Genomic DNA, 14,792 nt, shown 5'->3' on the forward strand with positions numbered 1-14,792 from the left:
TTAAGATAAGATGGGGCTCCTTTAAACTGCAGATGTGGCGTGATGATGATCATTCAGCCCTGTCAAAAGCACAACTTAAGAGTTTATGAAAACCGGATACAACTTAGTGAGTCCATTCAGAATTTATTCCAAAGGCTGGTGTCTTCCACAATTCTCAAGCTCTCCTACTGACTGATGCTTGAACTGATGTGTGTGGGTAGACGTTATTCGAAAATAAATTCTTCATTAATTATTTTTCGTCCTTTGTTTTTTTGTTGATTAGCTAGAATCATGTGAATGGTCATGCCAAGGTCTTTTCTCAAACGCCGTTCACTGTAGACACATGTAGTCATTTGAACTGATGTATTATACTGTTTGACCACCAGGGGGCAGCCGGCGCCGCGTCGTGAGCGCGTCCTGCAGGAACAAATACCTCCTAAAAGGGTCTCCGGTGTTTCTCGCCACGGCAGAATGACGGTGCTGCTGCTTATGGAATTTGATTCCGTAAGTCATTTGTGCCCCTAACCTTTGTGGCCTGAACCGGTTCCAAACTGGCAAATGTCACGGCGTCGGCCGGCGTCACTCTTGGCTATTTCGGGTCGGCCGGCAGGTGGTGCGTAGAGACACCTCCACAGTCACGGCTCGCCTTTCCATTTTCCATGATCCGCTATGGATTAGATGACAAGATAACATGCCTACCGTAGGCATGGGCTTTATTCACCAGACAAGTAGAGCTCTTTGGACGTCCTGTCATCCTAGAGTCCTACTGGGAGTGAGCGCACTGAACCAGTGCAGTCCTACTGGGAGCACACTGAACCAGTGCAGAATAACTGGTCCTGATGGACTGCTATTATGCTTATCCTGTTACATTTAGCCAATCCCGGCATATCTGTCCCACTAATTATTTGTATGGGAAAATTGAATGCGTTTATATGATGAATTTTAATTAAATATGGCAACAGAGATGAAATGCGTAAAATGATCTTCGCTTTGTTGGACTATTACGAAGGAAATAAACCCTGGATTACGTAAATAATCTGTTTTCTTCCGCAGTCTACCAGAGGGTTATATGTTAATAGTATTAATCTGACTAAGAATTGAACTCGATGTTACCGAACTATTTCTAAAACAGAAAGTCTTTAACGTTACACGGTAAATTACCGTTAATGCTTCACCTGTAATGTCATAAAACATGGATTCAGTTATTGGGTGTTACAATCAATGGAACCGAGATCTCATATATCTTTCTGAATTTATCAAATAACACCATGAACTATTGTGCCCTAAAGGAAAATCGAAGGATATATTCCTATATATACTGTTACTATATATAACTATTCCTATAGTGCGTAATGAGGCTGACGTCCTTCTGTTGCTATGCGACGCCTTATCAGCATGCTCGGTAAAGTGCATCCAACAAGGAAACATGGTGACACAGCAGCAGTGCAGTATAACGTAGTTTAATTATAGTACATACGACATAAACCATTTACAAAATATTCACAATGAGAGTATTCACAATACATTTTGCTTATAGAGATTTAATAGGTCTGCAATGTTGTCTTTTTCTTTTGAACATGGCATCAATGTGTTGACGCGACCGACTTGATACAATAATTAGCTTCTAGCTTCGTATAGTTATGCAAGAAAAATTGCAATGAGTAAGAACCATTTATATATATATATATATATATATATATATATATATATACATATATATATATATATATACATATATATATATAAGATTATACACAGAATGTACAACAAAAAGACCTCGACATGTAAACCATCCACCTTGGTCTAAAATGACCAATCATTTCTCTCCGATCACTGAATACAAATGCATCGCAATTGACGTCACGTCATAAAAATGTTTCTCTCAAATGCATTTCCACTTCAATTCCAAATTGAAATTCTTCATAAAGATTTACAAAAACTGACAGTATGAAAATAGCTTAGATCATTTCACCAGTGCATAAACCAGCCGCCAACACTTGAAAGGACACGTTTCTATTGCTATAATATATCTATATAGGTTCCAGAAGTAGCCTGAAGCATGAAAAGTGCATTCTTATTTGTTTAGCATGAATGTGTCGTATTATATCACTGTTCATGAGTAAGTGTCCCGGGTTCCCCGCCCCGTCTCCCAGACTGCCCGGCGCCCTCGCCCCCTAGAGGCGAGGCCGTTCCACTACACATGCAGATCACATGAGACCCTCTCCAGTCTGAGTCCTGGTCCTGGAGGGGAGAGGCCGCGGTCGATAGCGCGAGAAGGAGGAGGAAGAGGAGTGCGGATTCGGTCCTCGTGAGGAGTCGGATGAAGACAGGGATCTGGAAGCGGATTGGACAGAACCAGTTGTGAGTGGCAGGTACCGGAGGAGCAGGAAGGAGGGGGCGGGACTCCAGCCCCCGGCTGTCACTCAGTCCTCTCTCTCTCTCTCTCTCTCTCTTCGTCCCCCCTCAAACCCGAGTCCTCTCAAGCGTAGCGCCAGAGTTCGGCGCGGCGCGGCGTCCGGCGTCTCTGTCACGCGGCAGCCGGGGTCCTGCAGTGATGGAGGAGTGGGTGGAGGAGGGGGGAGGGAGGGGGGGGGGGATTGGGGGAGGGAGGGGGGAGCGTCTCCCCACACCTGCCTGTGCCACGGTGCCGTCGGGATGGGGGCGGGGGAGGGGGCGCCGGCGCTGCCCAGCTCAGGGGTCTATGCGGAAGGCCAGCAGCTTGTCCGAGTGCTGGATGTTGAGGGTGCGCAGGTCGGGCAGCCGCAGCAGCAGCTTGGGGAACAGGGTGGAGTCGTCAGGCCGGCGGTGCGACATCAGGGAGCGCAGGGCCTTGATCAGGTTCTCCTGGAGCTGCTCCACCGCCGCGACCTCCGCGATGCCGGAGCGGTCTGCGCGAGGACGGCAAAACAAAACCCGGGGGTTAGACACAACAGCCCGGGGCGCTCACGCGGCCCACCGCGGTGACGTGCGCGGTGGTTGACGTGCGCGGGCAGTGACGCAGGCAGCGGGGGGGGGGGGGGGGGCGGCTCTTACCGGCTGACACCAGCACCACGGCCATGAAGAGGGCCATCTCGTCGGGCTCCAGCCCCAGCTGGCCCAGCTTCTCGCTGAAGTCGAACATGGCGTCCAGGAGGCAGCCCATGCCCAGAGCCCTGAGGGACGCCAGCGAGTACGTCTGGCCGTTCAGGAAGGTCACCGTCCGCTCCTTGGGGTCGAACAGCGAGCAGAACCTCACCATGAGCACCTGAGGAGCCACAGAGGGTTAGACACAGGCGGAGGAGCGCCAAAACACAAATCCGACCCCGTGACACCCACCCGACCCCGGGCTCTGATCGGGGGGATTCGGTCGTACCTGGAAGGTGCCGGACTTGAGCAGCATGACCTGGTCGTGCTGCTCCAGGCTCTGGAAGCCCGGGATGCTCTTGGCGAACTCCACCACCTCCTTGACGGCCGGGGTGAAGCACTGGGAGAAGGACTCCCACACCTCCTGGCTGGAGCGGCTGGAAGGGGCCACGGGGCACGCGTTCAGGGGACAGGCCTGGAGCAGGAGGAGGAGCGAGAGGAGAGAGGTTAGGAGGTGCTATCTTGAGTTGGTACCAGCAGAACCTCACACGCATAACCTCCTCTGAAATTTGGTGTTCGACTAAGATTCGCCGGAGAGTTCCTCACCAGCACTTTGGCTCCTCCACTCAGCTTCCACGGACAGGAAGTCTGCTTCTGCGTCTCGCCGGCGGCGGAGAAGGCGTTCTGATTGGCCGGCGCGGGCTGCGAAGAGGAAGTGGCCCCGGTGACGGGGCACTGGCTCTGATTGGCCGTCAGCGTGTACGTGTACTTTGCGTTGTCCGTGGCGGCGCCGGCGGGCTTCTTGTTGACGTTGGCGGGGCAGTGGGTGGGGAGGTGGTAGCCGGACGGGGGCCCCTGGAACTGGGACTGGGACTGGGGGACCCCCGCGGAGTGGGGCGCGGGGAAGTCTTGCGACGCACCGCTGAAGCACGAGGCGGAGCCGTTGTTGTTGTTGTGGTTGCTGGTGGCCTCCATCTTGAGGGGCTTCTCCTCACAGTTCATGAAGCCGTTGTGGTAGGACGGGCCGCCGGCCCCCTCGCCGGGCCGCCCCTCGGGGCTGCAGGCGATCTCGGGGGGCGCGGACGCCTCCGTCTCCATGGAGACCGTCTCGTTGAGGCTGTTCATGTAGCTCTGCATCTCGTCCAGCAGGCGCTGCTTCTCCCGCTTGGGGATGCGACCGAAGCGGACGGCTGCAGGGAATCGACAGGAGGAGGGGGGGTTAGACGCTGTGGAGGGGATCAGCCGCAGGTCGACACCGCCTCAGTCCCTGGCCGGCAGCACCCAGCCGGGTTGATACCCAGGCGGACTGGACGGGGTCAACTCTCAGAAGCACCAGGGCTCGGTCGGGCCACACTTTGACATCCACACAGTCACCAGGGGGCATATTACTACTTTAGTTTCTGCTCTTCTGGTCGTTTTGTCCCCAGCATCACGACTACAGAATCACTGCAGTCTGAACCCCCTCCCTTCCTCTTCCTCCGAGCCCTCCATCAAGACTCCTCCATCGTCCACATCCCTCCATCCTTAACCTCCCTCCCTCCCTCTCGCCTCCTGCATCCTAACCTCCCTCCCTCCCTCCCTCCCTCTCGCCTCCTGCATCCTAACCTCCCTCCGTCAGGCTGGGAACAGATAGCCGCTCCTCCTCTGGAAAATCTATTTATAGAATCCTGCTACAGTATTCTGCACCAATCTCTCCCCCCTCTCCCCCTCTCCCCTCTCCCTCCTGCTTCCTCCCATCTCCAGAGTGGAGCACGGTAAGTAGGTCACTAGGTCGACAGGAGTGTTCCGTGATGTCATTACCGGAGTGACAGATCCAGACAACCAGTGGGGCGGGGACGAAGGTTGAAGAAGACGGGCGCGGGCCAAGTTCCAATGATGGCCTTGCGTACTAAAGATCAATAGATAGGGAGCAAGGGAGCGAGGTGGAAGTGGGGGGCCAATGAGGACACCGGGGTGCCATGAGACGGGTGCGTGACCCCAGGCCAACTCTGTTGTTCATTACACCGGCCACACTTCTCCTTATCTGTCCTTATCTGCAAGCCAGCGTTTCCATGAAGTGGCGTAAAAAAATGCCTGATAAATGATTAATTCCTGAGCATGGAAATTATGAATAAGAAAAATGAACGCGTTAACGAGAGGACTGTTATTCTCTCGCACCCCTCCCTTCCTTGCATGTCTGTCTTTTTTTGGGTCATCTAAAAATGTTTGCTCCAGATGTACAGAGGATGATTTATGGGAGCCTAGTTCAGTCACATCCCAGAAGGGAGGGAGGGAGTGAGGCGAGAGGGACGGAGGGAGGGATAGAGAGGGAGATAAGGAGGGAGGGAGAGGGAGGGAGAGAGGGGGAGAGAGACAGAGCGAGAGAGGTACAGCAAGAGAGAGAAAGGGAGAGGGAGGGAGGGAGAGACAGAGAGCGAGAGAGGTACAGCAAGAGAGAGAGAAAGGGGGAGGGAGGGAGGGAGAGCGAGAAGGAGAAGGTGAGAGAGAAAGTGGGTGAGCAAGAGGGAGGGAAAGAGGGAGAGAGAGGTGTGCGGCAGGGAAACTGCATAGGAGTGCAGCTCTGTGCCTGTGTCTCTGTCCTCATTCCAGGACTACGGAGGTGATTAACGACTGAATCCCATCCCAGAGAATGCTCGTCTAAATGTGTCCGCACACGTCTGAGTGCAGCGCACAAAATAAAACTGGGTGTGACAAACCATTAACTTTTTACGATTTACTTTAGTCCACAAGATGGTGCCCCCATTCCCACCCCCCCATGTCAAGCTGTGCTCCTCCCTGACGGACGACCGTGGGCGTCCCGGTGTCTGGTGTCATGGAGACTAAGGGGGGGGAACCCACTCACCCCGGTTCTAAAGGTTCCCGGGACAGGGCGAGGAACGTACCGTCTCGGGACATGCCCACGGAGAGACACTTCTTGAAGCGGCAGTGCTGGCAGCGGTTGCGGTTCATGCGCATGATGAGGCAGTTCTCGTTCTTCACGCACATCTTGTAGTGGATGTTCTGCTGGATGCTGCGTCGGAAGAAGCCCTGAGGAACCACCACACCGTCAGTCAAGGAGCTCAGTGGGTTCAGTGGGGATATCAACAACACTGATCAATACGTTTACAGTTAGGGCCTTTAGCAGACGGTTTTATCCAAAGCAACTTACAGTAAGTGCATTGGTCAGAAGAAAGATAAACAACAATATATCGCTGTCGGTACAGTAAGATGTTCATAGAACCAAGTACCAAGCACTAACAATCGCTAGGTTAACCCATTCCCCGTATACAACAAAGATAACCGTGATAAGATGCTACACAATGCTAAGTACTATTTTTAAGTTTTAACATACAATAAGTCTGTACATTAAGTTTCAGGACGAACAACATACTACAAGTGCGTAAGAGGGGTGTGGGGGGGTAATGGGGGAGGCGATGCAGAGTCGAGGTGAACGCTGAACAAGTGGTTCTTGATCTAGATGATATTGGTTTTATCTCCATCGTGGGGTCTCTCACCTTGCAGCCCTCACAGGCGTGGACGCCATAGTGGAAGCCCGACGCGATGTCGCCACACACCTTGCATAGGAGCACCATGCCTCCGGTCTCTGTGGGGGGGGGGGGGTGGACAAGGTTAAGACCGACCTCTGACAATAGACTAGTCTAGGCATGTGTCAAGTCTAAAGGCTTAGTTATGGTTCCACGCCAACGCAAGAGGGTTTACGGACCCATTACGTCCTTGCAGACCCACTTTGCTTCCACCGCAAGGGCCTGGCGTGCCCCTCCCAGATATCGGGAGGGGCACGCCGAAGCCGAAGCTGAGGCAACGCAGCAGCAAGGGCGGTGATTGGTCTGTTCATTAAAACCCGACGCAGAACCGAGACAGGTTCACGACTGCGTTGAAGCGTCCGCGGGGTCATTGCGCTGCGTCGACGTTGAACCATAACAAAGCCTGAACTCGGGCTTCGCCACGAGGTCCCCGGGAGACATCCACAGGTGGTGCTTACTGGTGAAGGTGCCGGTGAACCCGCAGGGTCTCTTCCCAGCGATGGGGTGGGTGTAGGAGGCGGGGCCGCCGGCAGCGGGAGGGGGGTTGGCCCCCACCACCTCGGGGAACTGGAAGACGGTCTTGGGGGAGGGGGGCGCGGGGTAGGGCTCCCCGCCAGGCTTCAGTGCGCCGATCTCCTGGAAGGAGACGGCCTCGGGGGAGGAGGGCTGGGAGTGGGAGGAGGGCGACTGGGTCTGATAGCCGCTGGAGGGGCTGCCCGGGCTGGGGCTGGCGCTGCCGGAGGAGCCCGCGTACAGGATGACACCACCTGGGGAGAGGCGGAGGGGGAGAGAGGGGAGGCACATGCTCAGTTCAGCGGTCCACATCCAGGGCTATAAAGGGACCGGAGAGCAATGTAGGTCAGCAGCGCTGCACAGTGCTCCACTTTGATATCAATGGGTCCAATGTGTCTCTCACTCCCACAGACTTAGTGTTATCTGGGCTCCTGTGTAATGGAAAGCGCCGCGGTCTGTTACGCGTGCAAGAGGACACCGAGCAGGGCTCCTGATCCACATCGCCGGCCCGCACGCAGAACCAGGACAGCTAAGTCGCTGCAGCAATCTCATTGGACACGGTCCAAGAGGGAATCTTCTAGATGCTTAGGAGTTGCCCACAGTTTAAGATTATGAAATGTAGTCATTTTTTTGATATTTCATTATCCAAATAGCATATTAGAATTTATTATGGAAGTGTGTGTATTCTAAATAACTACCAATTATATTTAAATAAAAAGACTTTCCTATAAATATATTTAAATGCAAGTCATAAAAGGGGATCTATATGTCATTCACAAACAGCGGACAGTGGGTCGCTTTATAACAAAGCGTGATGACAAACATTACATGTAATCGTGCCTTTTGTTCGCATCGTTTAACGCATGTGACGTAACGGTGTCCTACTACGCAGCACGGAGCACGCAGGGCTCGAGCCCGCAGCTCACGTGTACTGGTGCACCACCAGCAGCAGCCCCGCTCGCTCGCGGCTGCTCTCACAGGCTCGAGCGGCCACCTGACCGCGAGCTCACATGTCCTCCTGACACAGTTCCCGCCCCCGTCACACGGCTCTTTGCGCAGTCCCTTTGCGCAGTCCCGTGCAGACAACAGCAGCAGAACAACAACAGGCAGCGGGGAGATCGCGTGCAAAGGAGGGGGCTTTAACGACCGGGCACTGAGGCACGAGAGGCTGGCGGGAGAAGAAGCGTACATTCCTCTGAGTCACCGGAAGCCGGCGGGGCGGGGGCCATACATGGGCTCGTTATTTCGTGCTTTACGATAAAACCTTTTTTCGATCTCGGTCACGTCCGACGAAAAGGATTAACCGTTAATTATTAAATTGATTAAACTCCATATGCTTATATCACGCTTTTTAAGCCTATCGTTCGTTTCATGTATATGTATCTATATATTTGTATCGATATAGGCCTACATACCAACGCTTGTTTGGTACTATAATACCGGAGATGTGAATGAAGGCGGTTAAACAGATCTGCTACACTGTAAAGCTCACAAAACAGGAAATCAGAAGATGTGCTATAACCACTATTACGAGCATCTTTAAATAACCGCTGTGTAGACGTTTGATTTCCAGGAAAGTCCTTCAGAGCACGTTTTCCCAGCGAGACCTTGACACATCCGTGGAAAGCCCTCCCCCGGCTCTCCCTTCCCTCGCCTTCCCTGAAAACACGTGCAGCGTCGGGAGCCTCTTAACCGCTTGGCAGGCACGTGTCAACACTGGCGCGCGGATGACTCACTTGACCGTTTGTGCGCGGTCCTCCCAAAGCCCACATCTCGGCCCTGACTTTCGAGGACTTACGGTAAACATGGAAAACATGCCTGAACTCGTCGGGGAAATGCTAACATTTCCAGTGTTTGTAACGATAATGCAAACATAATAATGATACCCCTTTATCCACAACATTCAAGAGTACCGATGGAGCAGGTGTCAAACACTTCTGGGAGTTCTTCTGGGAGTCAGAGCACAGGTTCAAACAGATGACATGTGCATATGGGCACAGCCACTGTACCCACACAGAGTGTGTGTGTGTGTGTGTGTGCGTGCGAGTGAGTGTATGTTTGTATGTGTGTGCATCCCAGTGTGTGTGTGTGCTAACCCTAAACACACACACACACAGTGAGGGACACACACACAGTGCAGGACACACACACACATTGAGGGAGTACACACACAAACACACCCACTCACACTCTGTACAATAGCCGTGCCCATATGCGATCCCCCTTTGTGCTGCCTGTTCAGATCCAGCCCTTGGCACATGCTGGGACAGGTGACTCATTTCCGTGACAAGCCTTTGTCGTGTTATCCAGGTCAGTTGTTCTTGCTGTTTGCATTCATGAGGGTGTGTGTGCCGAGGCCTGCCAACAGCCAGGCCGACCGCTCGATAACGAGGTAAACAGAAGAAGCTACTAGGACCAGGTCAAACTCTTTGAGGCGTTTACAGAGCGATTAGCCTGAGGCTGCTACAGGCTAAACACTAGGCTAGCATCCTCCACCTAAACCCATTAGGCTGGGCGGTTACACAAACGTAACCCACTACTCCATATAGCAAGTCATGGTGACCCTAAGGTCTTGAATTATATCCTGTTTATAAAGGTGTGGGTCGCAGTTTAAAATAATGCTTCCCATTCACTTTTTAAACTCTTGAATTGGTTAACAGAACAGCAAATTATGTTGTTAGCACAACATAAAAGGTTATGAAGGGGTTTTAGTTATAAGCATCGATTAAATTAGCATTTTATTAAGCTTAAACTCTTGTATGGGTTTATAGAACAGCCAATTATGTTGTTGGTACAAATATATAAAGTTATGAAACGGTTTTATTTATTTCTTAGCATTTATTAAATGAGCATTTATTAAGCTATATATGAGGCCTTGTTTGCCTCAAATTTGCCTTCTTAAGGTTACAGTAAAAGCAGTGATTCATGAATTTTCCTGACCTCTTTGTTAAAATACACATGCTGAATATATCTAAGATAAGATAAGATAAGGGGTAACCATAACATTGACAGGCTTCTCGTGGGTTACAGGATTTAAAGGAGGGCGGATGAGGCAGAGGCTGGTACCTTCCACCCAGTGACCAGTCTCCCAGTGACCAGTCTCCCAGTGACCAGACTGCCAGTGACCAGAATCCCTGTGACCTGTCTCCCAGTGAACACACTCCCAGTGACCAGCCAGTGAACACACTCCCAGCGAGCGGAGAGGAATCCCCGTGCATCTCCGTGGGAGGCGGGGGGGAGCACCGCGTACTGTGGGCGGGGCCTCGCTGTTTTATCACGCGCGGCGGCACGTGGACACCGAAGCTGATACACGTGCTGCTTGCGCGAGCCCGAGGCGGGCAAGGTGCGTAGCGTCCAGACGCATAACGACGCCCCGTATTTGAAATACGACTGCCCGTACTACGGGAAGCCTGCAGGAGAGGGATTCACTCCAACATCCGTCAGTCGAGCCATGCCAGCCGTATGTAGGTCAGGCGCGCGGCGGGTTATGAACCACAGCTCAACCCACATGTGCCCATATTAGGACAGGGCGAAACGAACCCAAAACGTCCGTAGGCTGTCAGTCACACCCTTTACTCTGGGAATAGATAACGCCATAGTAAGTCATAACGTTTACTGATACGAGGGGAATGTTAAGGGGTTTTGGTCGACAGGTGCATGCCATCGCCGAGTGAAAGTTTGAATGAACACATGAGCGCGCATAACATCGGGTCGACGCCCACGACCGGACCGTCACGATTCACGTCTTTGGCTCCGTTTTTTCGTGGCCTTCGTTTCACGGCCATGGGAGTAGGGCACTAGGAAAGAATTGTTTTGACTCACATCTTGAGTGTGTGCGTGTGTGTGCGTTGGCTTCTTGACGTAGACCTGTACGCACATGCGTGGGAATGACTGCGCGCTCACAGAGGGGGGGGGGCATTCACAGAATGCGCTGATCTACACCGAGACGCACCGAGACATACCGAGAAGCACCGAACCTGATGCTGTCCAACACGACAACATACAGGACATGCGTCCCCCGCTGCGAGACACACCAACACACTGCGTATAAAAACTGCAACCAAACACAGACACCTCATCGCTGTAGCAGACCATTTAAAAATGTAATAACACTTTAGAAATGCCTTAAGGATGTAATGTCCATGTTTAAAAAGATAAACTAGTGTCAAGGAGGAGCATCTGAATGGACGGCAGTGCAGTGCACTGCCTTTGTCCGGGGCCGTTTGGGGTCACACTGCACGTCACTGGATGTACACTTACACAACTGCATCGGTCGCAAGAACAGCACCGACAATACGGTACAAATAACATGACACACACCATATGGAAAAAATACTACGGAATCAATTACAAAGTTCAAATCCTATGCTGCAAAATAATTGTATAGTGCTGAATAATATAGTACTAAATAATAAAGTACAAATCCTAATGTAGATGGACCAGCGCTGCCTGCTCAATAAACCCGGACTGAGTGTACATGTAAAGACCAAGTTATCCATAACGCGATGTTTCAATCCATAAGGACCTGTTCATAGCTGTCACTCAACCTGTTACGGTCCATTCACAGTATACTTTAAGAAACATTCAACAGACGCCCCGGTTATGTGATCAATAGTTAGAAAGATAATGCTTGAATCACTTACTTATACAACAGGTTCATGCGCACCGATAATCCAAACCCTTCACGCTAGGCAGCCAGTTTACATCAGCTCAGGAAAATTGAAAAATGAATTAAGATTTAATGCTGAGACTCACCAGGACTATTCTCCATAATTCCGTATAGTGGTCTTCTTCAGTACGTGGTTTGGTCTACTGGGTGAGGGTCTTCCTCAGGAGCTGGGGGGACGTAGCAGTCCGGACCACCATGTGGAGTGGGTCCCAGAAAGTAGAGCAGAACCCTTTAGATCAAAGAGGTTCAGATCAATTGATTACAGTCCCGTGACCGATCAGAGCGCTGCGGGACCGGAGCCGTAACCTACAGGCGTCCTGTACTGGGATGAGTGCTCGGATGAGGTCTGAGGTTTGGCTTCCACGCGCGTCACTACGAGCACACCAGGAGACCTGCGTGCGCGCGAGCAGCCAGAACACTCCGCCCACTGGGACCAGCACGTTTCCAGGTGGCCAAGAAATGTGACCAGTTGTGTGTCCCCGTTCCGTGTCCCTTCAAACCCCCCGCTGTTTGTTTATGTATCAGAGTCTCCCTCTCTCTCTCTCCCCGAGCTCGCGCACGCCCCCGCGTTCCTCCTCGCGTCCTGATTGGCGGACCTCTGCGCGCGGAGCCGAGGCGTCGGAATGCTGGTGAAGCTCAGCCGCATGTGCTCGTGGCATGTGAGCCGCCCCGCTCGCTGTCCTACTGACACACATTTTATGCTAATGACCTGGGCGGGGCTTGCGCGCTTGGGCTGCGGTAGGAAGCGCGAGCACATGCGGAGGGGGCGGGGCTAAGCGTGACCGCGGCTCCGCCCACAGTGGCCCCCGTCCACGTGTCACGTTTCAGGGTTTCGGGAGAAATGTTCTATTAATCCATTTAACAAGACGTGAACAGAGTGCTACAGTCGGTCTGGACCAATGGGTACATGATGGGACGGGGGCTACTGTCCCAAAACACAGGCACGCTAACCAGTACCGGAGAAATGTCCTACCAGTTGTCCTCGTAACATGCGCTGTGCTGGCGGATGCTGAATGTAGGTCAGCGTCTCAGATCCGTGTCAGTGTTGACGGTCTCGTGTTTCCTATCGATGATGAGAAATGAACGAAGCATGAGTGCATCTCTGCACAGAGCGACGCACTGCTGATGGAGACGTGCGATGCGGGGTTTACATTAATGTGTACATTATAATTTGTGATGAATAAGAATCGCTCTGTGACCTACTTCGTGTTACACATGCGCTATAATCAGCGGGTTGGATAAGCAGTGGTTGTATAACGGTGGCCCTTTGACCTACATTCACGACCCCTGTTCTAGTAACAGTGTTTTGAAGAAGTCGTTGTATAATACGGATATGGCTATTAAACAAGTACGCCACAGAAATAGATGCAACTTGACTCCGTTATTAATACAACAGCGCCACACCCTGGAGACAATGACGGCAGTGATGGAAATGTGCAACTGTATAATATATATATATAAATGGAGAGAGAGAGAGAGAGAGAGAGAGAGAGAGAGAGAGAGAGAGAGAGAGGCAATTCATTTATATCATATATAACACTTTAATTATAATGGGAGGGACATTCCGGTGTTCCGGTTAAACCACATCAGAGATTGTCTAATAGGAAGACAGGATCTTACTACATCCCATGTGGCCAAACCAGTTAACAGAACAGGGCTAATACAAATAAAAATTATCATTAAAAAAACAAACAAAAGAAAATCAATATATAAAAGCATGATCAACTGCAATCAATTGTGGAAGAGATCGTACATGCATAGATTAATGTTTTTGTTGTGTCTAAATACACATTTTGAACACTTCACAATCTCCAATCTCGAAGGGAAATGTGTTTTAACGTGCAATAGTAAAATAACACAGTTTTAATTTAACTCTTTGGTATTGGCCCTTTAAGGAAAGCATAATGTGTCCTGGTACAGCTCTCCTATTGGTTAACCTTTGATCATTAAATTCCACAAACCAAACTAGACTTCGTTCACTCGATGACGTTGAGGAATTATACAAGGTAAAAAGCCAAACAATTTGCCAAATGTCAACATCTAATATCATTTTCAATGGAATAACATAATTGAATGTTAATTTATTTTATGCCTAATAACTATATAACATAGTATACATCTATATATATATATATACTTTGAATTTAGCTAATTTACCTATTTAACCAGAAATGACTCTAATGGCTCTAAATGACTCTGTGGCTCTGATGATTCCGTTCGGCAACTGGGGCCAGATTTTGATAACAAATGGTGTGTTCCTGAATCCTCGGACGCCGTCTTCTGAGTCGGAAGTCGGAAAATCTCCCAGCTTTCTGGCGGCATTTCTTGGAGGCACGCCCCCTTTTTTCAAATAACACTTGTTTTTACTTTATATTTGTATTGTATTGAATTTAGCTAGTAAACTGAGTGTTTAAAGTGTATCATAGTCTAGCTAGCTTGTGTTAATACACTCAATTTACTAGCTAAATGCGATGAAACAATTAAATACAATACAAATATAAAGTTAGCAACGCTAATAAATGTCATTTGTAAATTAAGTGATATCTGTTTAATGTTATTTCGTCTTGTGACGCTCAATGAATGAGCGCGAATGTTAATGCTAGGCAACGTTCGACGTGATCGTCTGTTGCCAGGCATGTTTGGAATTTTCGAACGCAGAACAATTTTCGCCCCCGGTAGAATTTTGGTGTGACAGCGCCTTTAATGTGGCAAATGACGTCAGATTATAGATCCACACAGAAACGAATACGCCAGAGAGCTGACTCATTAAAAACCCTTATATAAAACATAGTTCATCATGGTTAAGGAGACTTCCTTTGCCAAGGATTTAGGGTTTAAAATACCTCATGTTGTTTCGGGGGACACTGTTTGCTGTGTGGTGACGTCACTGCTCGTGCTCGGCAACGACGTCATGGCTTGTTCCCGCTGTGCTGCCTGCTGTCATCTTATTGGGCGCCACAAGGTGGCACCATCATCGAAGGTAAAACGTATATCAGAGAAGAACATCGCTATTTGTCTTGGCAGTTATCAGTCCTTTGTTCAAT

General features: G+C 50.5%; 1 protein-coding gene across 1 annotated transcript; it reads right to left on the minus strand.

Moving 5' to 3' along the window:
* Positions 1-1,742: 1,742 nt before the first annotated feature.
* LOC307083577 (nuclear receptor subfamily 1 group D member 1-like) lies at positions 1,743-12,388 on the minus strand. Its single transcript, XM_079747504.1, has 8 exons — positions 11,835-12,388; positions 7,025-7,333; positions 6,537-6,625; positions 5,925-6,069; positions 3,649-4,232; positions 3,332-3,517; positions 3,013-3,223; positions 1,743-2,867 (listed from the first exon to the last, which is right to left on the minus strand). Exons 1-8 carry the CDS (start codon positions 11,848-11,850, stop codon positions 2,671-2,673), a joined length of 1,737 nt encoding a protein of 578 aa, XP_079603630.1. The 5' UTR covers positions 11,851-12,388; the 3' UTR covers positions 1,743-2,670.
* Positions 12,389-14,792: the final 2,404 nt, after the last annotated feature.

Source organism: Pollachius pollachius, assembly GCF_949987615.1.
Source record: "Pollachius pollachius genome assembly, chromosome: 12".
NCBI classification, from domain to species: Eukaryota; Metazoa; Chordata; class Actinopteri; order Gadiformes; family Gadidae; genus Pollachius; species Pollachius pollachius.

Excerpts from the sequence above, each read along its gene's own strand:
- LOC307083577 (XM_079747504.1), bottom strand. Across the intron at positions 4,233-5,924 it reads CGTGGGCATGTCCCGAGACG|CCGTCCGCTTCGGTCGCATC; the intron begins GTACGTTCCTCG and ends GATTCCCTGCAG. Across the intron at positions 2,868-3,012 it reads CGTGGTGCTGGTGTCAGCCG|ACCGCTCCGGCATCGCGGAG; the intron begins GTAAGAGCCGCC and ends GTCCTCGCGCAG.